At 40.3% G+C, this 25,809-nt stretch overlaps 1 protein-coding gene across 4 annotated transcripts in view; it reads right to left on the minus strand.

Annotated features, from left to right (window-relative positions):
- Window positions 1-25,809, minus strand: part of mid2 (midline 2) — a 240,067-nt gene that overhangs the window by 53,143 nt on the left and 161,115 nt on the right. For all 4 annotated transcript variants that reach the window (XM_057850096.1, XM_057850099.1, XM_057850097.1 and 1 more), the window contains 2 exons: window positions 11,398-11,463; window positions 10,544-10,639 (listed from right to left, as the gene is read on the minus strand). In XM_057850096.1, coding sequence (XP_057706079.1) covers window positions 10,544-10,639; window positions 11,398-11,463 — 162 coding nt within the window. The remainder of the gene's footprint in view (window positions 1-10,543; window positions 10,640-11,397; window positions 11,464-25,809) is intronic.

The raw sequence follows: 25,809 nt of genomic DNA on the forward strand, positions 1-25,809 counted from the left end.
TTGCACATCCACTCAGTAGGTGGCAGTTGCGTTCTCATTTTTAGAGCGTGCGCAATGTTTGAGAACCAAACAAGAGCATGCACCAAAGAGATATGAAGAGCTGTGCGCCGTTCTCGGGAAAGGCTCACGCAGCGACCCCGTCATCGCCCGATCATGACGCCCCAACGCGACGGATTGCTACTGCGCATGTGCAAATCGACACCATTTTTCCCGAGGGATGACGGGAGAAATAGGCAGATACGTGATAGATTGAACTATCGAAATGCATTTAATATATATTTTTTAATCGGTAGCGCATGTGAGGTATAGTATACATACAGTTTTGTTACAGCCTATGTATGCAGCTAAATCTGACAATAAAATGTTATTTTCTATATATTTTGGTACATTTGTAGTTTCATGTAATGTGCTGTGATTTAAAAAAAAAACATCCCTGTCAAACTTATTATTGTAATATTTTGAACATTTTTATCAACAGAATATTCATGATAACAGTCAAAACTATGTGGCAGTCATTCTATAGTCAGAAATACATAATACAAACATACAAATACATGTAGTCAGGAATCCTCTTGTGGGTGGATTTTCTAAAAAAAGACTAATAGGAAAGCATCCAATGATTATGCCGTAGATTGAAGAAAACAATGCCTTAAGCTGAAACAGTTTTAATGTACATGTGTAGAACAAACTCAAACAAAAACATGGAAGTTTAACGGTTGTTTTTGTTATTATTATTAATAACAATAACAGTTGAGAAACATTGTATGTTATAACAAAGTCCGTAATGTTTAAAGTTTTTCTTTTAAATTTTATCAGCATGAATGGAAAGGGGGTACTTGGGGTGAGGGGAGAGGAAGACCTTTAGGTATGTAAGGAAAACACTTTTTAAATTCTTTAAAGACGCAATATGTACAGAATTTGGAGGCACAGTTGATGTACATTTTTGTACAGTAGATAGAAGTATGCACAAAAGTTGTTTGCAATCCAACATTAATAAAAAAAAAAAAAAGAAAAAAAAAAAGAATTTTAACGCACATGCGCAGATAGCTACCCGATTGCGACAGTCTATCATGCGACTGAGAAATGTCACTTCCTTAGAAGGCTTAATGCTTATAAGCGCGAGCGATTCGGACATATAAAGTAATTATTCTTCGAATAGTCTAGTCTGGCGTGTGGGTTGATTAATAATCTTTTCATACGTCTAAATCAACTACATAAATCATTCTCGGGCATCGCGGCTCCAGTGGGGCCGTGCATTGAGCGCATGCGCAGAACCAATCGAGGCCCTTCGAAGTTTTAACAATGATTAAATAAAGTGTTACATATATGTATATTTTTTTTAATGTGTACACATTCGTTGCTTGGGTCAGGGTGTTACATGCGTTACAGATTAAAAAATATATATCAAATGTATTTTGATCGTTGAATCTATCACGTATATGCCTATATCTTCCGTCATCCCTCGGGAGAAAATGATGTCGATTTGTGCGTGCGCCGTAGCAATCCGTCGCTATAGGGGAGCCAGTCACGATCGGGCAATGACAGACCCACTGTCTTCCCCGGTTCTCACGTGTCCGCATGAGAAGCGCCGTGTTCGGCTTGGGTGCATCACGATGAACGCCCTCACCTCCGGTTCTCCCTCGGCCGCCGAGAATGCGCTGTTTTCGGGCTGTTTGGCTTAAAGTGGGAGAGGAGGAAAGACCACTCTGTCTACTGTGTCTAAAAATATTTGTAGCGGACAGCGGGAAGCCAAATCAATTACAACGTAACTTAAAGTCGTTAGACCCCAATCTCATTGAAAAGCTGTTTGATTGTTTTTCAGCGAAAACGTGCCGAATATTGCCAACAATATGCCCGCATTCTCAGTGTTTTTAATCAGTAAACCAGCGATCAGTTTGGCATGTTCATTGCTAAATAACCCCACGATATTCCAAAGGAGTTGGTACTGCGAGCAGCAAATGGTCAAAAATGTACCTTGAGTGTGTTTTCACAGTTTGGATATGACTTTTTTTTTTTTTTTTTTTTTAATTCAGGCAAATTGATGCACTTAAAGTCTTTATGTTACAAACAAAACAATGTTAATAAAGTTATACTTGTAAGTTTAATAGAAAAAAAGCACACAATGTTTGGCAGAGGTGTACTTATAATAATAATAATTTTATAGACAAATGATGCTATTTACAGTGGTGGCAGAGAGTTGGGGGGGTGCGAAACATTTACGTCTTCCTGGGGGGGTGTAACAGAAAATAATTGAGAAGCACAGACATAATTGAATTGAAAATGTCCCTTTATTAGGAGACAAACACTTCAAAGGCTCGGCGCACCTCGTTATATAACTACTGCTTCCCCACACTTGGGTTCTACCCTCCTTGTTCCTCACCACCTTGCTTGTGAAATCTTTAAAATAATGGGCAAGCCAATATATGTTTTAACATGTTTACGTATTTAAAATATGTATATATTTTTAACCATTTTGAAAGTTTTGTGCATTAGTGCACATGCAATGAAACATTTTAGGACATATAAAAATGAAGATATCACACTTTGCCTGGCAAGAAATAACGCATCATTTGATAAAATCATCAGTGGACCAATATGGATCAAGTGATCCAATATGTTCCCAATGCAGCACATTATTGCCATTGGAATCACTCAATAGGAAAGCATATAATGAAGAATGTAATTCACCTCAGGTTACAATCTACCACATCAGGAGGTTGAATTAATATGCAAGCTCAGTGTTGTAATGACATGCATTCATTTATCTGTTTCAGACACATTCAGCAGCAGAAAAAGATGGGAGATAATTAGGTGGCCAAGGAGCTTGACAGTCTCATTTGATCTCTTGCTATGTTGTATTTTTAAGATAGTCTGACTACGACAGAAGAATAAGGCAAACTGTATATGCCTTTTGATGGGGTGGCAACGCCTATTCAGCCTTCAGCAAGCATATTTGTCAGAAAGTGTTGGCTGCAACACTAGCAAACACTGCCCAATTAACCACAGAACAAATCACCAAACATATTCATTCAGACAGCACTACAAACTGGTGTATGTGGCTCAAACTTTACATTGGATTCTCAAGGGGAACTGAAAGTTTTCAAATGTTCCAGCAACAGAAAGTTTTTAGTACAAACAATTTCCTTGCTATAGCTTTTGGACATGTTGACATAAATTTGATATAATGGGGTTCGGAGGTGGGCTCAAGGATATGAATTATTCAGGCTACACTGTTAACTTCATGCAGAATACATATCGGAAAAAAAAATACTAAAAAGGACATATGGAAAATGTACAAATACTATAGAAAAACTGACATGACTAATGTGATGTCTACTCAATAATGTGCCAATGACATAGAATAGAACAGAATAGAACGCCTTTATTGTCATTACACAAAGTGTCATGAGATTCAAAGCTGCCCCATTGAGTGCACACACACACACATAAAAATGAATTAAAAAGTATGTACACAATAAAAACACATTAAAAAAAGTCTTGTAATAGTGGTACTCTTGCAGTGTAGATAAGGTGACATGTGATCGCAGCAGTCAGTAATAAATATTGGTAATCAACAGTGCAAAAAAAAAAAAAAAACAGATTTCATTAACAGTATGCGCCCATTTGAAGACCGCCGCAGTGTTATAGGTAAAGTGACATGTGCTAGCATTCAGTATTGAAATTGGTTGTTATCATTATAGATACTCGGTACCAGTGATGTGACAGGTTACGTGAAAAATGTAATTACTAATTAATGATTACGCCTCAAAAAAGTAATCTAGTTAATTCAATGATAACTTTTTTTTTTTTTTTAAATCAAAGTAACTAAGTTACTTTAAAAGTAATTTATCGGTTTTTATCAATTTTTCTGCTTTGCTGCCTTAAAACCCATATGTCAAAAATTCTGAACTTCCCCTTTAAAATAAAGACCTGGCCATTAAAATGTTGTCTATAAAAGTTATAAAGCAATAAAACAAACAAACAAACAAAAAAAAAATGAATGAAATGAACAAGAATCCTTCAAAATATTTCATAACGGGTCCAAATTATTTTTCAAACAGATCATGTGACTAGCACCTTAGAGACGGGCCTTTGCCTTGCTTAGCCAAAACTACACCTGAGGAGGCAAGATGGATATTGAATGGAGCTTTCAAAAGCTTCAACAGCAACTGAGCTTGAACAGAGGATTGAAGCAGACAGTGTCAAGATGTGCATATATGTAGTACAGGCGAAAAGTTTGGACACACCTCATTCAATGCAGTACAAATGATGGTCCCAAACCCATTGAAAAGGCAACAATAAGGCATACCTGTGAAGTGAAAACCTTTTCAGATGACTGCATCTTGAAGCTCACTGAGAGAGTGCCAAAAGTGTGCAAAAAAAGTAGTAAGAGCAAACGGTGGATACTTTGAAGAAAGTAGATTATAAAACCTGTTTTCAGTCATTTCATTTTTTTTGCCAAGTATATAATTCCGGATGTTCATCCATAGTTTTGATATATTCAGTGAGAATTTACAATGTAAATAGTTGTGAAAATATAAAAAACGCACAAATGATGAGGTGTGTCCATCAACATGTTTTGCTCCCCACCCCAACAAAAGACAAACTCCGCCTATGTTTTCCAAGGTGTATCTGTAAAATGTACATAAACTATGATTACAAACTGTAGAAATGCTCTCGTTACCTGTAGGCTTTGCTTCGAATTGCGCTGTGCTGTAATTCTAAGTGGTTCCTTGAATTGGATGTGGAGTTTTTAGGTGTCCACAGTGTTTTCGAGCCAGTGCAAAGTTTGCAACACATGGATATACACTCACCGGCTACTTTATTAGGTACACCATGCTAGTAACGGGTTGGGCCCCCTTTTGCCTTCAGAAATGCCTCAATTCTTTGATAGATTAAACAAGGTGCTGGAAGCATTCCTCAGAGAGTTTGGTCCATATTGACATGATGGCATCACACAGTTGGTGCAGATTTGTCGGCTGCACATCCACGATGCGAATCTCCCGTTACACCACATTCCAAAGATGCTCTATTGGATTGAGATCTGCTGACTTTGGAGGCCATTTGAGTACAGTGAACTCATTGTCATGTTCAAGAAACCAGTCTGAGATGATTCCAGCTTTATGACATGGCGCATTATCCTGCTGAAAGTATCCATCAGAAGTTGGGCACATTGTGGTCATAAAGGGATGGACATGGTCAGCAACAATACTCAGGTAGGCTGTGGCGTTCCAACGATGCTCAATTGGTACCAAGGGGCCCAAAGAGTGCCAAGAAAATATTCCCCACACCATTACACCACCATCACCACCAGCCTGAACCGTTGATACAAGGCAGGTTGGATCCATGCTTTCATGTTGTTGACGCCAAATTCTGACCCTACCATCCGAATGTCGCAGCAGAAATCGAGACTCATCAGATCATGCAACGTTTTTCCAATCTTCTATTGTCCAATTTCGATGCGCTTGTGCAAATTGTAGCCTCAGTTTCCTGTTCTTAGCTGAAAGGAGTGGCACCCGGCGTGGTCTTCTGCTGCTGTAGCCCATCTGCCTTAAAGTTCGACGTATTGTGCGTTCAGAGATGCTCTTCTGCCTACCTTGGTTGTAACGGGTGGTTATTTGAGTCACTGTTGCCTTTCTGTCAGCTCGAACCAGTCTGGCCATTCTCCTCTGACCTCTGGCATCAACAAGGCATTTCCGCCCACAGAACTGCCGCTCACTGGATTTTTTTTTCTTTTTCGGACCATTCTCTCTAAACCCTAGAGATGGTTGTGCGTGAAAATCCCAGTAGATCAGCAGTTTCTGAACCAACAACCATGCCACGTTCAAAGTAGAGCTGTCCCGACTAGTCGACGTTGTCGACGTCATCAATGACGTAAATGCGTCGACGGGCAAAACATACCGTCGACGGGTAATGACGGGTTGAAAAAAGTTACATGCGGATAAAGTTTAGAATGGCAGGCGCTCGCGATACAAGAGATTGTTACTGGCACCCCCAAGGGGCCGCTGTTATTTCAATGTGACCGGCGTTGTTAGATTGAGCAAAGAGGAAGAAAGTGGGCGAGCGAGCGAGAGAGAGGGAGCGAGATTGGCGAGTTGGAAAAGTGCGCGGGTAGAGTGGCTTCATCCCCCACGTTTTTGTTTTGGTCAATAAAAGTTTCCTTAAAGAGCCATCCGACGCCTCTCGGTGTTTTTATGCACGCCGCCGTCTTCCCGAGGAGGAAATCGGACGAACCCAGATGAACCGACGACAACTAGCCAAGAGAATCGCCGGTGAGGAGTTGAAAACACCGCCAATTTCCAAAAAGGGCAGCGATGGTTACACGTGAAAGCGGCATAAAGCCAAAAAAAGCGGACCAGAATAACCAGAGCCTGGAATTATTTCAAGGAATATATGGAGGGTGCCACTGTGTGTACTCTTTGCTAAGTTGAGCTCGCATACCATGGTAGCACGTCGGCTATAAACGAACACTTGAAGCGCCGTCACCCAAGTATAATTTTTGAAGACAACAAGAAACAAGCTAGCGGATTGTAAATCCATACAACTCTCTAACGATTTTTTAAAATGGAAGTTGCCTTTATGTGCGTCGTATCAACGCGCATTTTTATTTAATAAAATAATTAATATGATTATGTATTTTTTTAAATTATTATTAAATTTATTAGGATCATGGAAGATCCCACTTAGGAAAAATATACACATAAATCCTGTATATACATAATATTAAAAATATATATGGAAACACCACTGGCCTGCTTACTGTAATCCATGACTGCACTAATGTTAGTTATTTAATATTATAAAGTTTTACATATAGTAGTATACTATAAAATTAATTACTATATACTTAATTTTTGTTACTGTAGGTATGTGTGCCTTTCATTCAAAATAATTGTGGTAATATTTCAGTGTGCCCTCTGCGTTATCTTCAGGTTAAAACAAACAAAAGTTGAACAGTTTTTCCCCTCCCCAAAAAATGCGGAATGCACACAGGAAAGAGCATCTGAACTCACACTAAGTATTCTGAAAATGATTGTCCGGGACATTACAATTCATTTTAACATTTAGAACAATATAGACAATGACATACCGCAAAAAGAGTAAGAATTGTTTTGACTCCTGTTAAAAAGGTGAAGTCACAGTGTTTCCGTTTACATTTTTTTGCAGCAGTTAATGCCAGCAGCATTTGACCTCATTGTTTGTGATTTATTATTGATATTTATGTTATTTATTTATACGTTAATAAAGAATTTAGGTGTTCCAAAATGTTTTTTGTGAATTAATAAGCTTTAACAAAAATGTCATTATTAGTAAAAAAAAAAAAAAAAAAAAAAAAAAAAAAAAAAAAAAAAAAAATTATTAGATTAGTCAACTAATCGTAAAAATAGTCGGCTGACTAATCGGGAGGAAATTAGTCGTTTGGGACAGCCCTAGTTCAAACACTCAAATCACCTTTCTTCCCCATACTGATGCTCGGTTTGTACTGCAGGAGATTGTCTTAAACCATGTCTATATGCACTGAGTTGCCGCCATGTGATTGGCTGATTAGAAATTAAATGTTAACGAACAGTTGGACAGGTGTACCTAATAAAGTGGCCGGTGAGTGTATTTTTGTCATCTTTACTGGACAAAAATGTAAAGTAATGGCTGTATTTCCAGTGAGCAAATGCAGCCGTTTGTGGTATCTCTCCTGCCTCCTTCATTCTTGGCAAGGTAGCTAGGCTAAGTCGTTATGGCCGGAGACTCTCAGTGCTCTCGGCATGGTAATACACGGGACCCTTTTTTTTTTTTTTTGTTCTCCGATGAAAAAACGTGACATATGATGTCACTTCCAAGCTCGAACAACATTTTCTATTCAAAATGCTCTTTGTACATGACTACAGTATTCTTCAATTTACATACATTTTGAGGCAATCACATAATAGTAACGCACAGAAACTATGGAAACTTTAATCAGAATATTGCTTTGGAAAAATGACCACGTTAGATTGCTGGTTACTGAAAGTACTAACAAAACAAAGCCATTAAATTCTGACAACAGTGAGTCAGCATCTATTTAACAAAATATACTGGTGGATTGCAAATACACAATAAATAACAATAGGTATGGACAACATCTAGGTCATGAGATCTTTAATATCAACAGGGTTCTGGCCAAATTGTATCGTCTATAGGAGACTGGGGATGTGTTCTTGTGATTGAGGTTTTGTCCAAATATAAATATATACACACAGTAACAAATCCACTGTTATGCCAGAAATGTAAAAAAAGTGAAGGATGCCTTCAAGAAGCTCTAAACGAGACATTCTCAAAATCATGAATGTACAATGCTAGTCGTGGAAAAGTGTCACTCAAATGTAATGTGCTGTATAAAAGCATTCTCCTGCAGCTTTTTACAAGCAGTAGAATACATAATGTGTCTCCTTTGACATTTCTCCTATCGTGTCTTTCACATAACATACTTTAGACCGTGCATTCCCTTCCATGAATTCATGGGCAGGATCGCCCCAATTTGGCTCTCTGGATCCATGGCAATAAATAAATAGTAAAAAAATATTTGCTTGCTCATCAACTATTAAATGAACTGGCAAATACAATGTATAACATTCTTAAACTCCTAACGCATGAAAATGAATATTACAAAACATATACAAAACAAACAAGATATTGGATGGAACGGGAGTTGATGTTATTTATGCTCTCACATCGGCAGTGTTTGAAGGGATCTCCAGAATCAAGTCAGGATATTGCATAATCAGAGGATGGGAATCCAGGGCGGCGTCAAAGCACCTCCAATTTCTCCATTCACACAGCCGTACTCAGCCAACATTTCTTTGTGCAAAATCCTTCCGCCCTCTGTTTGCCCTTTTAACCTCGATGTTTAACTGAACCACACACTTACACTTACTTTGCCTCCTTTTGACACATTTTCCTTACCCCATACTCCTCATTTTCCCTTGTGATAGAGCAACTCTCCTAACATATCAACGATTATCTCGTCTCTTTGTTCCTACACTGACTTTTCTGGGTTGATACTTGGAAGGCTTCATTTGAAGGTGACTACAAACTTTAATACCAAGACTATCCAATTATTCTTCCCATGAATAATTAAACTACCAATTTGACAAGGACATCCCTTATGAATCTTTAGGCGCAAAAATAGTAGGAAAACACCTTAAAGTAACTTCAAGCAGTGATTCAAATTTTAAAGAGAAATTCCCAATCAGCACTTTAATCTGAAACTACAGCTAAATGTGTTATTTTTTGGCCCTCAAGTCGTGTTACCGAACTATCAAATTGAACAACGTACAGGTAATCGAAACATATTGAAATGAATTTTGGAATAGATAATTAAGTATTATATCTTATTTATTTAACGGTTTGCCTTATAGATTCCATTCGTCTAGACGGAGGCATGTTGTACCTATTTGTATTCAGACAACAGACAATCACCACATGCCGTTGGGTTTGTCTGCACTTAATGAATCACACAGTAGACATTCGGTATTGATTGGTTAAACAGATGCATTCACAGACCTCAAAGTGACTTTAGAAAATTGAGTCTTTTTTCTCAAATAAACTTCTTTGGGCGGACGGACAAATTTCACCTGGGTGAATGGCGTTGACTTGTTAGTGTATGTGATTTAATACAAATCATTACAATGTGGGTAGTGAAGTCAATTTTTGCTACGCATGAGCTTCATACACTGCTGGCTATTTCCAATTCAATTGCCGCACAGTCCCAAATACAAAAGTTCAATAATGACTGAACTGCCTAGGGTTTCATTTTTTGCAGATAGAGATGGGTTCACACCGGGATAACGTGTGACCACAAAAAGATGTGAAAGTTATTGTACTTCAAATATAATATTATGTCTTTTCAGGTTGATATTTTTGAGATGTGATTAAATGGTTTCAGGGTTTTAACAAATAAAAATCCTTGCCCCCCCCCCCCCCCCCCCCAAGAGACATGGAAAAAGGTGCAAATCAAATATATGCAATTGATTCGCAATCATTTAAGTGGTCATTCTGAACAGTATCCTAAATTACTTAATACCCCGATCAACGTGAGCCTAATCTGTTAGGATGACTTTCGTAATGATTCCTAATATGGCATAAAAGTGATCGATTAGAGCTCAAAATTAAAGTTTTTAAATTGTGAAGCCACCAGTAAAATTCACTCAGGGTAATCGAATGGCTAATTGCAGAAATGGCACTAAAGCCGGTAAAAGAGCAGTTACGGCTTTTAAGTGAAAATCCTTCTATTATAAATGAGTGGAAAAAACATTGCTGCACAGTTCTTAAATAAATCGTCCATAAAGAAATTAATTTTAAGTGACTTCTCAATATTTGACCAGTAGTTGGCAAAGTCTAGTTAAATAATGGATTGGAGTGCTAATTATTCTAAAATCATAACCTAGAAAGAAAATGAGAGAATATGATATTAGGACTAAAAATTCAGACTGGCCTCCCTGCCTGATTTCCATGTAATGACCATATACTGTGCTACAACATAACACGGACACAGAAAAATGTTGCATACCTCAACCTGTTGACAGATCTGGATGAGTTTGGCCATTTGGTTCTCCAGCTCACTGTTCCTTTTCACTAGGTTGGTCAAGTTGTTCTCCAAAGTTTGCTGTGGAGGAAGAAAAAAAAAAAAAAATGAATGGGGACTCACTGCAGAATTCGTCACAAAAAAAAAGTTTGTAAACTGGCTCTCGAGGAATCACATTTTGAAATATGTGATATTTTTTGCCCGTCTAATCAAGGTTCCGAACCCCTTGGCTAAAGCGATGCATATCTATTTTTTAGGTTTAGGTCATCAAAAGACCAAGTTCACGATGGTCACATTAATAAATATTAATATTAATAATTAATATTAATAAATAATATATCCAATTCTAAAATTAAGTTGAGAGAATGTCATTAAAAAAATATTTTCATTACCAATTGACCAAAGACCTAAATTAAACCAATGGGATCGGATAAATTTTAATGTTTAAAGGCTCAACAACTTTGACAGTCACTGGCCCAGGACTAAAAATGCATGGAAATGAGTGACGCCACAAAAGTGTATAATGACGGGGGAAATGACGGGGGGATAAAAACAACAACAACAACAACAACAGCTGCAAAAGAACAAAGCAGCAGACGAGTGGCAGGGTTTTGAGTTCTCTTCATGCATATGAAGGGTAACATGGAGGTTCAGACCGCCACCTGGTTACTGCTCAGACTGTCCTAGTGCTCTTCTGTGTTCTTCTTTGTGGTTACTTAATAATTACTCAGCTTGCTTATTGCCATCATTATCCTATTTAGGTGTCTGACTGTGTGCTCCCAGGAGTCGGGATGAGTGGGTAAGGGTGGTTAGTTGGTGAAAGACACTCAGGAACTCACCGCAGCACTTGTCTTCGAAGCCTCCATTACTGCATTTGACACTCTGCCCGGGCTGACCTGATAAGCCTACAAACACACACACATACCCCTGCATAAGTGCATGTACACATGAAGTTAAGTGTGGCCAAAAAGCATGTACTGTAAATACAAGGGTGTGTCAAAGTCAGCCAAACAAACTGAATCAAAAATATATTTTAATCCTAATTGTTTCTCATCCAGCAGAATTATATTGTAGTTCATTACTGTTTCCCATTTAACATTGGAAATACATGCAAAGTGAGGAATCTGATAACATTGACATACGTATATGCTTGACTTGAAGTTTAAAATTCATATGTGCGAGTAAAGGGGGTTTCAAATTAATTATCATGTTCAGAGTAAAAGAATACTGCTGTAATGCATGAGACTCAAGTGAAAACAAAATTCCTATAGCAGCTACATATTATGTCTAAGCAAGTAAGTAATCAGAGTGATGTACACTCTGATTGTGCACTGTTTTGAGCAGCATTATTTTTGTGTGCACCAGCGAATGCTAACTAAAGCAGTAGAAAAGTGCAGACCTCAGCCAAGGCCAAGCAATGCTAATTTGGATCAGCATCAGAAAACAAACCCACCTCCCAAATATCGCTGAATAAAGGACAAGTTAAAAATACATGCTTTTACCCGAATCTGCTTGGCCATTTCTGTACTTTTTGGCTCCACAAAATTTATTTGAGAATTTTTAAGCAGTTTTCAATCAACTATATTTGAAATAAACAAAATGCAACGGGCTCAAAACATTTCTTCGGCAAAGGTGAGAAAAAGGCAGTTGAAAGAAAGACATTCTGAAAATACCATTTTTCTTTATAAGAATTAAAAGCAGTAAATCATTGGTATGCTTAAACCCAAGGTGGGAAAATGAACCTGCAAATAGCATAACATCAAATATGTATTTAAGTGTACACTTCACAAGTCGTTCTAAATAAGGGTGTGGATGAATATTTGGTGGTGTCTATGTTATGAAACAAGACAAATCCAGTATAGCTAAAATGGAGAAGCAGTGGGAAAGTTAATCCACACTTTCCACAGGGTGACCAAGAAGTTAATTGTATTTTAGTTGCTTGAGACATATAAAAGAGAACGACAGAGGGGAGTTGAAAGGTGTATTAGAAAGCTGTGATATAATTTATTACCCGTTTAGCATTGAGAATGCATGCAGTGGGACTGGAACAATGATGACGACGGCTGATGAGATTGAGATGGACGTGCCGAGATAGGCCTCTTGGTATGATCACTATTCAGTTTTGATTCAAGGCTTCTGTGGCTCAATCTCCAAAACCCCTCCGCCCACACTGTTATCTCCCTCTTTGTCATTGTCTATCTTTTCTGCAGTACCACCACTCGCTTTAACATGACCATCTGTCTCCTCATTCACTCTGCATTATATAGTTTCAGTCCTTATTCTGTCCATCTTGCTAACAGTTACAACTGCAGCAGCTGACAGCACATCGTTTCGGGTTAGATCACCACCTCGCCCAATCCTCCCACATGACATCATACTGTTGAAGGGATCCTAAGTCTCTTGTTTCTGCCCACATCTCTTTAAAAAAAAAAAAAAAAGATAAACGTATACCCGTCATATTAGTTGCTGAAGCGCCACTTGGCATTAATAGTACACAATCTTTCAGTGTATTATTCAACTTCTAAATAATTTAAGTTTATAGTGAAATTTTCAAATACGGAACAGTTGAAAAAGACAGATGTATTCCAAAGGACTACCATCATCAATTCTAATCTTTTATTTCTTGCACAGGTATATAAACATTCTTACCTGTCTAGAATTGTACCAAGTTATTTTACCCTTACAACCGTAATAGCGAACAATTTGTTGAGTGAATACCTAATTTTATCGATCGTTTAAAGTGTATTGAACGGCAAGTCGTTGATGTGGATCCCAATCACAGATTTGGATGCAAGGAATAGTTGGTATGCTTGCTTTTAATGAAACAAAGTACAAACAAGGGAGTGCACCACAAAACGTGAGTATAACAAAGTACAACTAAGGGAGCCAACCAGCCAACAGAAAATAGGGCACAAAAAAATCAGAGCGGTCACAACTACAATACGTAAGAAGGTCGAGGAGCACGAAGATGAAGAATGATGCACTCAGCGGTAAGCAAGGCAATCGTCAGACACAGCTGAGACAGGAGTCCTTATATTCAGCGAGCTCCTAATGCCTAGCATGACCCCACCCATCTAGCTCAATCAGATGCTGGAATGAAAAAAGAATAACTGAGAACAGACAGACATGAAATCAATAAACTCTGCAAAAGGTGAACATTGTTTTTTTAATATAACTCTTGCTTTGAATCACATTGGGTTTTACATGTCCGATGGTGTCTTTTGTATAAAATAAAACGTACCTTAATAGCATCTTCGCATTCAACCATGACAGATTAGTAATTTTTAGCCAAACCAGTCCAATTACACCCTCTATTTTGAGACGCAGATGAAATCGCCTTCATATTTCTCTGCAACCACATTAAAAGCTGTTCCATCAAAAGATGACAGTCAAGTTCAAGCTTGAAACACACTAAGTGGTAGCAAAAAGACACAGGAAACTTTATAATGGGGCTTTTCAATCCTGCACTGCCTCGGTGTGGAAAAGATGAAAAAGTCCAGTTTTTAAATCATTGGGCCATTACGGCACCACAACAAAAAATGTGTCAGAACGCCCAGAGGGAAGTATCCAACTTCAAAGTATTTTATTTCCCTTTTAATTAATTCAGGATCCTCCCCATATGCACAAGCCATTCAGCAGGACAGAGAGAGGCACAAACAGAACTAAAGGCAACCCAGAGATTATAACTCATGAAAGAGAATGAGAATAGAAGCAGGGTTGCTTTACAGCTGTTGGTAACAAGAGGATTTTAGGAGTGAAGTCACGTCAGTAACGTGAGCCTGCTGGGAAACAGTTTTTGTTCTAACGATAATATTCTGTAGGACACAACTCTTGAGACCAGAAGAATAGACAGAGTCATAGACCAACAGAGCAAGTCAAGCTTGTCCCCTCATCCAGTGTCTGAGGGCCTTAATTGGCATGTGTGAAAGTAACCAGAAAATTAACAGTTTTAAAGATCACTTTTGAAAAACTGTTAATTGTTACATCTTGACATCTTCTTGAACTCATGTGACCTTGCAGCTCTAAGTAGTTATATAAACACTTAAGGGAAAAAAGAAAACACCAGATACAAGTCCCACTGGAGACATTTAAAATTAAATTGCTCGAAGAGGAACGAGGAGTACAGACGAATGTGAAACGAGCAAATGTAAAACCATTACAAACTATAACGGTTGGCTCCCCGAGAGGATTTCTAAAGTACAAAAGATAGATGTGATTATATTTTCAATTTTGGCCACCAGGGAAATGAAGATCAAGACATTTCTCAGTAGATTTAAAGGAACTAATAAGTCATTGTGTCCGCTGAAATCATCGTTAAGATGAAACTTGAATTCCAAACTATCGTATTATTTAATGTGATTCCACTGGTTACAGAGGTGGTGGACAAAGACTTTAAAGGGGAAATTCAGGTTTTTTAGGCTTAATTTTCAAGTTAGCGGGGGTTTAATTAGTCAGTGGAGTTAGTTTCAACAAATTCCAGGCAGTTTTTTTTTTGGTTATTTGTTAGTTACAAGGCTAGTGCTTAACAGATCTATCATAGTCAAATGAATTCAAAATGCAGATCATTGTTCAAAATACCAAAGCGGCCAAAACAATGTCACATCAAATTGCTCTAATTTATTTCATTGTGCAGGACTATAATGTGGTAATGCCACCACAATAGAGAGGAGCGCTTCGGCCACTCATGCTCATGCTGCATTCGGGGAAGACGGGAAGTCAGAGTTTCCACCCTCTGACCAGGCAAAAATATAGTTGGAACGCCAATCAAACTAGGAAATCCTCGTCACGAAGTAAGAATTAAAAAAAAAAAAAAGTACCCCACTGTGTTGTTTTAGTCAACGATGACGATAACGAAAATGTTTCGTCAACGAACAGTAATTTACGTGATGATGACAAGACGATAACAAGCTAAAAATATGTTTTAGGAAACTAATACATAACAAGACGAATGGCAGTTTTCGTCTGATGTGACGAAAATGAGATAAAAATGTGACAGTTTCCCTAACATGTTCACAATGTGTGATATTTTATGTGTAGTTAGCCTGCATCGTAGCAGTGTCTGGTTGTTTCACTCATGTGACGTGCTGCGCCCCCCCTCACCAGTGTTCTCTCCAGGCTTGTACACCTGGCAAGATTTGTTTTTTTATCTTGGCCAGAGAGAATATACAATGTTGCTTTAGCCTTTGAAATTCTGTACTGAGAGATCATCACACACTAAATGAAACTTGTAGCATTAGCATAGCATTTGCGGTAGCATCAGACTAATGCTAATGGCAAACATTCTCTTAAACTTTAGAAAAAAATATTCGAATTAAATTTTTCTGCTTCGAGTATTTGTTTAATTAAAGTGGCATTCTAATGGTTTGTTTTGAAAGTGTTTGCATTTAGTTTTATTGATTTGGGTGGATACACTGCCCTCTAGTCTGCCTCATTTGACATGACAGAATCCAGGTGCTCCTTGTTAAGACCAACAAAAGCTAAGTTTTTGTTTGAGCTAATATTTTTTTTAATGCATTCGTAAAGTAGTTTATGGGTATATTTAGCCGTTTTTTGGTGGGAATATGTGTCTGAACTACTTGTTAACATTGTAAAAAAAAAAAAAAAAAAAAAAAAAAAAACGTTAATGTTTTATAGCATTTAAGATAGCGGCCTTTGGCTATGTAAGTTAGCTAAATATTCTTTTGTTGTACATATATCCTCAGTTTTTTTAATAACGTTTGAGGCTCAGCTCAGGTATTTCAATTTTTTTATGTTCCTTATCCGATTACTCGAACTAACTAGTACATCGATTAATCGACAACTAAAATAATCGATAGCTGCAGCCGTAGTTGAGTGTGAATTATCGGGAAGTTGCCGTTGTCTTTGTAGACACTACAATATGTGCTCGTCTGTCAATGTTCATTCAAAATAGTTGGAAACCTTTATTCATTTATTTTTGGAGTAAAATTTTCTAATTTTGAACACGAAAACATTTTTTAATAAACGTTGACTAAAACAAGACAAAATTAGTCTTGAGTTTTCGTCAACAAAAACTAGAAGAAGACAAACACATTTTGACATTACTAAGGTATGACTATTTTTATCTGTATCTATTTATTAATAAATTCATTCAGTTAAAGATATTTTTAAATTGATTTTCAGCAAGGATGTAACTGAAAAAGGCACAGTGTGGTATTTACCTCAGCCATCTTTTTTGCACTACTATTTGATCTCTTACAAGAAGGCAGGTTTGCTGGAGGTCAACATTTCTTTTGATGGCCAAAAAAAAAAAAAAAAAAAAAAAAGTCGTGACCAGCCAACTTTGCTGTTTACTTTGGAACGCTTTGAGGTCGCAACTGGTACCATCCGAGTGGGAAAAGTCTGACTTCCCACCTTCCGCGAATGCAGCATCAATCTGCTGAGTTTGGACTGAAGGACGGCAACATGGTGAAATGTGCTATTTCCTCATCATCCTGTTCCGTGTCAGACAAATATGTACAGTGCAGACCAAAAGTTTGGATACACCTCATCATTTGTGCATTTTCTATATTTTCTTTACTATTTACATTGTAAATTCTAACTGAAGATATCAAAACTATCAATGAACACATGGAATTATGTACTTGGCAAAAATAGAAAAATAAAAATGAAATAACTGAAAACACACTTTTACATTGTATCATCCATCATTTGCTCCAATTATTTTTTTCCCCCACACTTTCAATTTTCACTTCACAGGTATGCCTTATCAGGGTTAATAAGCGGCATTTCTTGCTTTTTCAATGGTGTTGGGACCATCATTTGTAATGCATTGAATGTGGTGTGTCCAAACCTTTGGCCTGTACTGTATGTTGTTCAAACTAAGCCATATTTTGGTCAAAGACTAAAAAGAACAGTGTGTCAGGGTGACGGATTCAGGGTATGGGGAGTCCCTTTCGTTCCTACCCCAAAAAATTGGCTGTGAAAAAAACGATGTGATATCACTCCCCCCTGCTTGCCTAGACAGCCTGCAGCGCTGCTGGATTAAAAATGATGCTGTTCATGATAAGTTTTAATAATTTTATCCTGAAAACATAGCCAACACTGCAGGGGTCATCGGTGATTCTCATGTGTGCATGTTGTTTTTTATTGGCATGCTAGATAGCACCATGGACTCGCACTAGCTTTCCCACTCTGCAGACCTGGACCTAACAAATAACTAATTATGTTAATGGAATTTGTTAAAACCAAGTCCACCAACTAATTAAACCTCAGCTAACTCGAAAATTAAGCTTAATGTCCAAAATTCTGAACATCCCCTTTAATTGTTTGTATCTACAGCAAAATTGTTGTTATGGTAATGCACTCTGTCAGTTTCATTAAGCGCTATCAGCTTTGTACAGAATTTGACAGATAAAAACACACTTGTATAGGAACAAGATTTGTTTCTTCTTATTTTTGCACTTTTTAAAGACTGCTTTTAAATATGCACCTCGAGGGCATTGTTGTGTCAATTCTTGTTAAAATCAACAGTTTCTCTCTTGACTTGAGTTGAGATGAAAACCTGAAAACCATGTATTGCATTAGCAATCTGTGCTTTACAGTTGATAGTTATCTACATAATAGAGTAGCATGAAGATCAACAAGGGGATAAAAATAACTACAAAAAAATAAATAAAATGCGGTACTGTATAAGAAACAATTAATATATTGTGGATGAAGATGTAGATGAAGAGGGTTTACCAGGGAAGTTCAATAAATTTCATTATAATCTGAACTCTTGATTGAAGTGTAAAATGTAAATCAGCCGCAGAGCTTAAAAATGAAAAACATCCATCCATCCATCCATCCATCCATTATCTTCCGCTTAGTCCGGGGTCAGGTCGCGGGGGCAGCAGCTTTAGCAGGGAAGTCCAGACTTCCCTCTCCCCAGCCACTTCAGCCAGCTCCTCCGGTGGGATTCCAAGGCGTTCCCAGGCCAGCCGAGTGACATAGTGTCTCCAGCGTGTCCTGGGTCGACCCCGGGCCTCCTGCCGGTGGGACATGCCCGGAACACCTCTCCAGGGAGGCGTCCAGGAGGCATCCGAACCAGATGCCCTAGCCACCTCAACTGGCTCCTCTCAACGTGGAGGAGTAGCGGCTCGACACCAAGCCCCTCCCGGATGACCGAGCTTCTCACCCTATCTCTAAGGGAGAGCCCGGATACCCTGCGGAGGAAACTCATTTCAGCCGCTTGTATCCGGGATCTTGTTCTTTCGGTCACGACCCACAGCTCGTGACCATAGGTGAGGGTAGGAACGTAGTTCGACTGGTAAATCGAGAGCTTCGCCTTTTGGCTCAGCTCCTTCTTCACCACAACGGACCGGTGCAGAGTCCGCATCACTGAAGACGCTGCACCGATCCGCCTGTCAATCTCCCGCTCCTTCCCACCCTCACTCGTGAACAAGACCCCAAGATACTTAAACTCCTCCACTTGGGGCAGGATCTCATCCCCGACCCGGAGAGGGCATGCCACCCTTTTCCGGCTGAGGACCATGGTCTCGGATTTGGAGGTGCTGATCTTCATCCCAACCGCTTCGCACTCAGCTGCGAACCTTCCCAGTGAGAGTTGGAGGTCATGGCTTGATGAAGCCAACAGCACCACATCATCTGCAAAAAGCAGAGATGCAATGCTGAGGCCACCAAACCGGAAACCCTCAACGCTTCGGCTGCGCCTAGAAATTCTGTCCATAAAAATTATGAACAGAATCGGTGACAAAGGGCAGCCTTGGCGGAGTCCAATCCCCACTGGGAACGAATTCGACTTACTGCCGGCAATGCGGACCAGACTCTGACACCAGTCGTACAGGGACCGAACAGCCCTTACCAAGGGGCTCGGTACCCCGTACTCTCGGAGCACCCTCCACAGGATTCCCCTAGGCACACGGTCGAACGCCTTCTCCAAATCCACAAAACACATGTAGACTGGTTGGGCGAACTCCCATGCACCCTCGAGGACCCTGCTGAGGGTGTAGAGCTGGTCCACTGTTCCACGGCCGGGACGAAAACCACACTGCTCCTCCTGAATCCGAGATTCGACTTCCCGACGGACCCTCCTCTCCAGCACCCCTGAATAGACTTTACCGGGGAGGCTGAGGAGTGTGATTCCTCTATAATTGGAACACACCCTCCGGTCCCCCTTTTTAAAAAGGGGGACCACCACCCCGGTCTGCCAATCCAGAGGCACTGTCCCCGATGTCCACGCGATGTTGTAGAGGCGTGTCAGCCATGACAGCCCTACAACATCCAGAGCCTTTAGGAACTCCGGGCGGATCTCATCCACCCCCGGGGCCTTGCCACCGAGGAGCTTACCAACCGCCTCAGTGACTTCAACCCCAGAGATCGAAGAGCCCACCTCAGAGTCCCCAGACTCTGCTTCCTCAAAGGAAGGCGTGTCGGTGGGATTGAGGAGGGCTTCGAAGTATTCTCTCCACCGACTCACGACGTCCCGAGTCGAGGTCAGCAGTACACCATCTTCACTATACACAGTGTTAATAGTGCACTGCTTTCCTCTCCTCATACGCCGGATGGTGGACCAGAATTTCCTCGAAGCCGTCCGGAAGTCGTTTTCCATGGCCTCACCGAACTCCTCCCATGTCCGAGTTTTTGCCTCGGCGACCGCCGAAGCCGCAGTCCGCTTGGCCAACCGGTACCTGTCAGCTGCCTCCGGAGTCCCACAGGCCAAAAAGGCCCGATAGGCCTCCTTCTTCAGCTTGACGGCATCCCTTACCGCTGGTGTCCACCAGCGGGTTCGGGGATTGCCGCCACGACAGGCACCAACCACCTTACGGCCACAGCTCCGATCGGCCGCCTCAACAATGGAGGTGCGGAACATGGCCCACTCGGACTCAATGTCCCCCACCTCCCCCGGGACAAGGGAGAAGTTCTGCCGGAGGTGGGTGTTGAAACTCTTTCTGACAGGGGATTCTGCCAGACGTTCCCAGCAGACCCTCACAATACGTTTGGGCCTGCCAGGTCTGGCCAGCAACTTCCCCCGCCATCGGAGCCAACACACCACCAGGTGGTGATCAGTTGACAGCTCCGCCCCTCTCTTCACCCGAGTGTCCAAAACATGTGGCCGCAAGTCCGATGACACGATTACAAAGTCGATCATTGAACTGCGGCCTAGGGTGTCCTGGTGCCAAGTGCACATATGGACATCCCTATGTTTGAACATGGTGTTCGTTATGGACAAACCGTGACGAGCACAGAAGTCCAATAACAGAACACCACTCGGGTTCTGATCGGGGGGGCCGTTCCTCCCAATCACGCCCCTCCAGGTCTCACTGTCATTGCCCACGTGAGCGTTGAAGTCCCCCAGTAGAACGAGGGAGTCCCCAGAGGGGGCGCTTTCCAGCACACCCTCCAAGGACTCCAAAAAGGGTGGGTACTCTGAACTGCTGTTTGGTGCATAAGCGCAAACAACAGTCAGAACCCGTCCCCCCACCCGAAGGCGGAGGGAAGCTACCCTCTCGTCTACCGGGGTAAACCCCAACGTACAGGCACCAAGCCGGGGGGCAATAAGTATGCCCACACCTGCTCGGCGTCTCTCACCGTGGGCAACTCCAGAGTGGAAGAGAGTCCAACCCCTCTCGAGAGGATTGGTGCCAGAACCCAAGCTGTGTGTGGAGGAGAGTCCGACTATATCTAGTCGGAACTTCTCTGCCTCACACACCAGCTCAGGCTCCTTTCCTGCCAGAGAGGTGATATTCCATGTCCCAATAGTTAGCTTCTGCAGCTGGGGGTTGGACCGCCAAGGCCCCCGCCTTTGGCTGCTGCCCAACTCTCTGCGCACCCGACCCCTTTGGCCCCTCCCACAGGTGGTGAGCCCATGGGAAGGGGAACCCTTGTTGCCTTTTCGGGCTGTGCCCGGCCGGGCCCCATGGGGACAGGCCCGGCCACCAGACGCTTGCTTTCGAGCCCCACCTCCAGGCCTGGCCCGCGTCCGGGCAAGGGAAACCTGAGTCCATTAATATTATTCATCATAAGGGGTCTTGTGAGTCATGCTTTGTCTGGCCCCTCACCTAGGGCCTGTTTGCCATGGGTGACCCTGCCAGGGGCTTAAAGCCCCAGACAACATAGCTCCTAGGATCATTGGGACACGCAAACCCCTCCACCACGATAAGGTGATGACTCACGGAGGAGGCAAATATTTCAACTACCTCTGTTTTTGAAAATATCCTCTTGTCAATTTATAGAGACAAATTACAGTATTATGGTGATGCGATCAAATTAAATGTAAAAATAAATGCAAGAAACAGTGGTACAAATGCAAAATTAGCTGTAAGTATGTACAGTAATTTAACAGTGTTAATTGTTATTTTAAGACTCTACAAGTGTCCCTAATATTGTGCCTTGCGAGTGTATGCCAGATATGACCTAATTTGGAGTGGAATTTAGAGATATTCAAAACAGAATGAGACCGATATGTCATTATGGTGTCATCACATTTTTCATGATGCGATAACCTATTGCTTTTAATTTCAATATATTTTATTTCATCTGTTCAGAACCTTCATCTGCCCATTGATATATGAATTACCTTCACCCACAGGCAGTGAAATTTATATGAAAAAGGCACATGTAGCGTTTTGAAAAGGTTTCATCATCTGAGTGGGGTGCTGCATAACTTTGTCCATTCTTATCCTTAACAGATGATATTATCAGGTTGCTGGCTGCTGTTAGCTGTGATATGAAACTTTTCTGTCTTCCAGACTCAAACCATTGTGGCTCCTGACTCAAGGCATTATTATTATGATTGAGGCTTTGTGGATATATTGCAGCACTGCTTCGCTAAGGTACTGACAAAATTGGGTACATTATCAGTATGTTTCCATGACTCATACTTCTTTAGTCATGAAGTCTGCACAAATAGATGATACATGATTGAAAAAGCACAATGACGACAACATAACAAAGCGTGACAAGCTTCAAAATAAATAATGCTTCTATCAAGCGGAGACACTGATCTTGTGCACACAGCTTAGGTTTGAGTAAATATGCTCCAGACACATGCAACTGCTCATGATTCAGCATGGGAGTCTCATTTGCTGCTGCCCAGAACAGAATTCTCTTAACAATGGCTATGCTGAATGAAATGTGAAGATTTGCAGTGCATGGGAAAAACGCCAAAGCTGAGGCAAGCACATACGTATTACTCACATTGCAACGCCATAGCATTGATAATGCCATGACTGATTAATGGGAAAACACAAGAAGAGTATAATCAGAAGCAGCATATTGAGTTTGTACCTGCATCTAATTTGTTTTCATTTTCACTTTGCTATGTTATGCCAGCCTAATTGTCCTTGTGTTCCTCAAGGAACACCTGTAGGGGCCTAACTAAATGGAGTCTTTTTGCAGTGTAGTATGATGGCAGTTTAAAATCAGAGCTAATAAAATTAAACACACACACAAAGATAATTTGGGGAATAATTGAGTAATGAAAAGCTAATGTCAGTCCAACACAAAAACTTATTTTGATCGAGTAATGACTGAACCAAATAATGATCCATTAATTCATCCTGGTATTTATGGCAATGAGCAACATGGCTGCAACAATGTATTTTTCCCTTTCCAAGGATTGGTTGGCTTTATACAGCTTTATGCATGACAGCAAGCCTTGAGAGGATACAACACCAAAAGCTTATTGGAACTTCAGAGACTCAAATATCTGCTCAGGATTTTTAACTGGGGATCTCTTAAAAGGCTGCACTAGTTTGACAGAAACTTTGCTTGATACACCTTAATCTCTCTCTCTCTCTCTTTTTTTTTTTTTTTTAACAGATTGCTGATCTCAGTCTTCTTGAATTGTTAGGTGTTTTGTTCCTTTCGTAAATTATTGGACTGGTTCATGTTCATATCATGAACAGCGCTTTGAATCCTTCAGTTTTAAAAACAACACAGTTTATTTATGGATTTTTAAAGGCTAATAGTCATCCTGTTGAAGGTAGTGGATGCTCAATTCATTCGTTCTGCTTAGCAGCCCCGAACGTAGAGCCTAGATCTTGAGCCCGAACCCGACCCGGCCCGAAATCCAAAATGTCAATCATTTACGTTCGGGTCGGGTCGTGTCGGACTTCTTCTCTCGCTAACTTTTTTAAAAATATAATAATAATACGAAAACGATGTATGGATGTTAAACTGAGGAATACTTGTTATAAAATAAATAAATTGGATAAAACAGAGAGAAGGCACTTTGGTAATACCAAACATGAGCCGCAGCAGAGCCAGTGCATTGTTTGCACACATGAATGCCGTGGCCCCGCCCTCCTTTTAATTTTCCCCTCACGCTCTGGCTCTCTCCGCAAGTCTGCAACTCTGCATCCTTGTATTTCCTTTTCGAATTTCGATATAGAGCAGCAAGAGGTGAAAAGCAAACTAAAGACGGGGGGATTGAAAAGGCAAGAATCCACGAGTGGTGTGTGGAAAGGATTTAAATTGATTGTCGAAGATGCTACAGAAAACTGTGTCGGCCTTGCCGAACGCAACAAATGTGGCGCTTTGCTCTCATACGAGAGCAGATAGACTGGCACCTTAACGCTGACCAGGCATTTTAAAAACTGCACTGGCCTAAAAGAGGATATTAGTCAAACATTGTTATTATCATTTCTTTCGAGAGCTGCACCTCTTCGTGCTAAGCAGGACATCGTGGAGTTCGTGGTGTTCCTTAAATGTCATTATTTATTTTGTTTTAGTGCTCCTTAAGGCAGGCTGTTCTTTTGTGTGTTCTGACGTGAGTCATTAAAAAAAAATGTTATTTAAAAGTATTTTAGTTTATTTTTGTATATGCTGCTGTTCCTCTCCTTGTCAGAGAGGCGCGTAGTGAGCACAATATTCCACAAACAAATATATTCAACAAACCTTTCCAGCGTTATTTCGTTGTGTACATGCATTTATAATGATCATAAAACTAGGTAGACTATTTAAACATTAAGAAAACTTGCACGTTTTTTCCTGCCAACTCAAAGAAATTAAAATAAATGTCTATTGCATTTTGCCAAGCTAATGACGCATGAACTATCCACCAGATATAACAGACACACAAATATAAAAGATATACCGTAATTTCCCAAATATAAGGCACACCCGTGTATAATGCGCACCCCAAATTTACTTGTAAAATCTAGGGAAAATTATTGTACCCGTTTATAACGCGCACCCTAATTTTAGCACCAATAAATAGAAGAATACAAGAAAACAGAGCTCGTGTACAGATACAGAAATGTCATTTTACGAACGGTGAAACACAGCACAAGCATAGCATATTGGTAGTTCAAAACATTACCATAAACTGACAATATTTACGGTAATAATATGATTTGACAACTTCTCCAACTTACCAGAATCTAGGAGAAATAAAATAGATTTGACTTTTCTTTTAAAGGCTGCTGTATAACTTGCTCGTTTCATCATGATGAATAAATGTTTCTTCCATGGATTGATACGGTAAAATGAAAGTGAGAACGTAAGTCGGAAATCCGAGAGAGCTCATCACTGTCGACATGACAGTAACAAAAGGAACTATTGTTATTTGGGTTTGAGTTTCCCGAGGGACAGATAGAGTTGACAGACACATACAGGAAGTCTGTGTTGTTACGTTTGTTATGGTCCGAGGTGCGGAGCTGCAATAAACGTTGACTCAAATGAGTTCAAGAAACTAAATTCTGTGCTTTATGAAGAGTGAAAAAAGCAGAATTTAACACAGACGAAATCATTCGGCCGATCAGAGTGAAGTATTACCGAAACAAAATGGTGACGTCACGTACCGTAATGGTCAGCAACGGATCGCTACACACGTTTCTTCAACACAACGTGGCCGTGTCAATTAAAAAAAAAAAAGAAATCAGTTTATATATATATATAAAACATATATATATATATATGTATATATTTCTGTCTCCATCCATGTACCCGTTTATAATGCGCACCATGATTTTACAAGTTGATTTTGGGGAAAAAAAGTGCACGTTGTATTCGGGAAATTATGGTAAATGTTTATTGAATATACAGTATTGTTTAACTGGGAGAATTTGTTACAAAAGACAGGCTTAAATTTGCTATCATTATGCACATGGCATCGTCACAAAGTTAACTGCTCGGGCTCGGGCCGGGCTTTAATACACGCGGGTTAGGCCCAAACTAGGCTCTACCGGATTGTCATGATAATGTTGCTACTTTGGGTCCGTTTAGAGCAGCCATGTCTGAAGTCCGGCCCGGGGGCCAAATGCAGCCCGTGGTCAAATTTCATCCGG

This window comes from Corythoichthys intestinalis, chromosome 11 (assembly GCF_030265065.1).
Source record: "Corythoichthys intestinalis isolate RoL2023-P3 chromosome 11, ASM3026506v1, whole genome shotgun sequence".
In the NCBI taxonomy this organism is placed as follows: Eukaryota; Metazoa; Chordata; class Actinopteri; order Syngnathiformes; family Syngnathidae; genus Corythoichthys; species Corythoichthys intestinalis.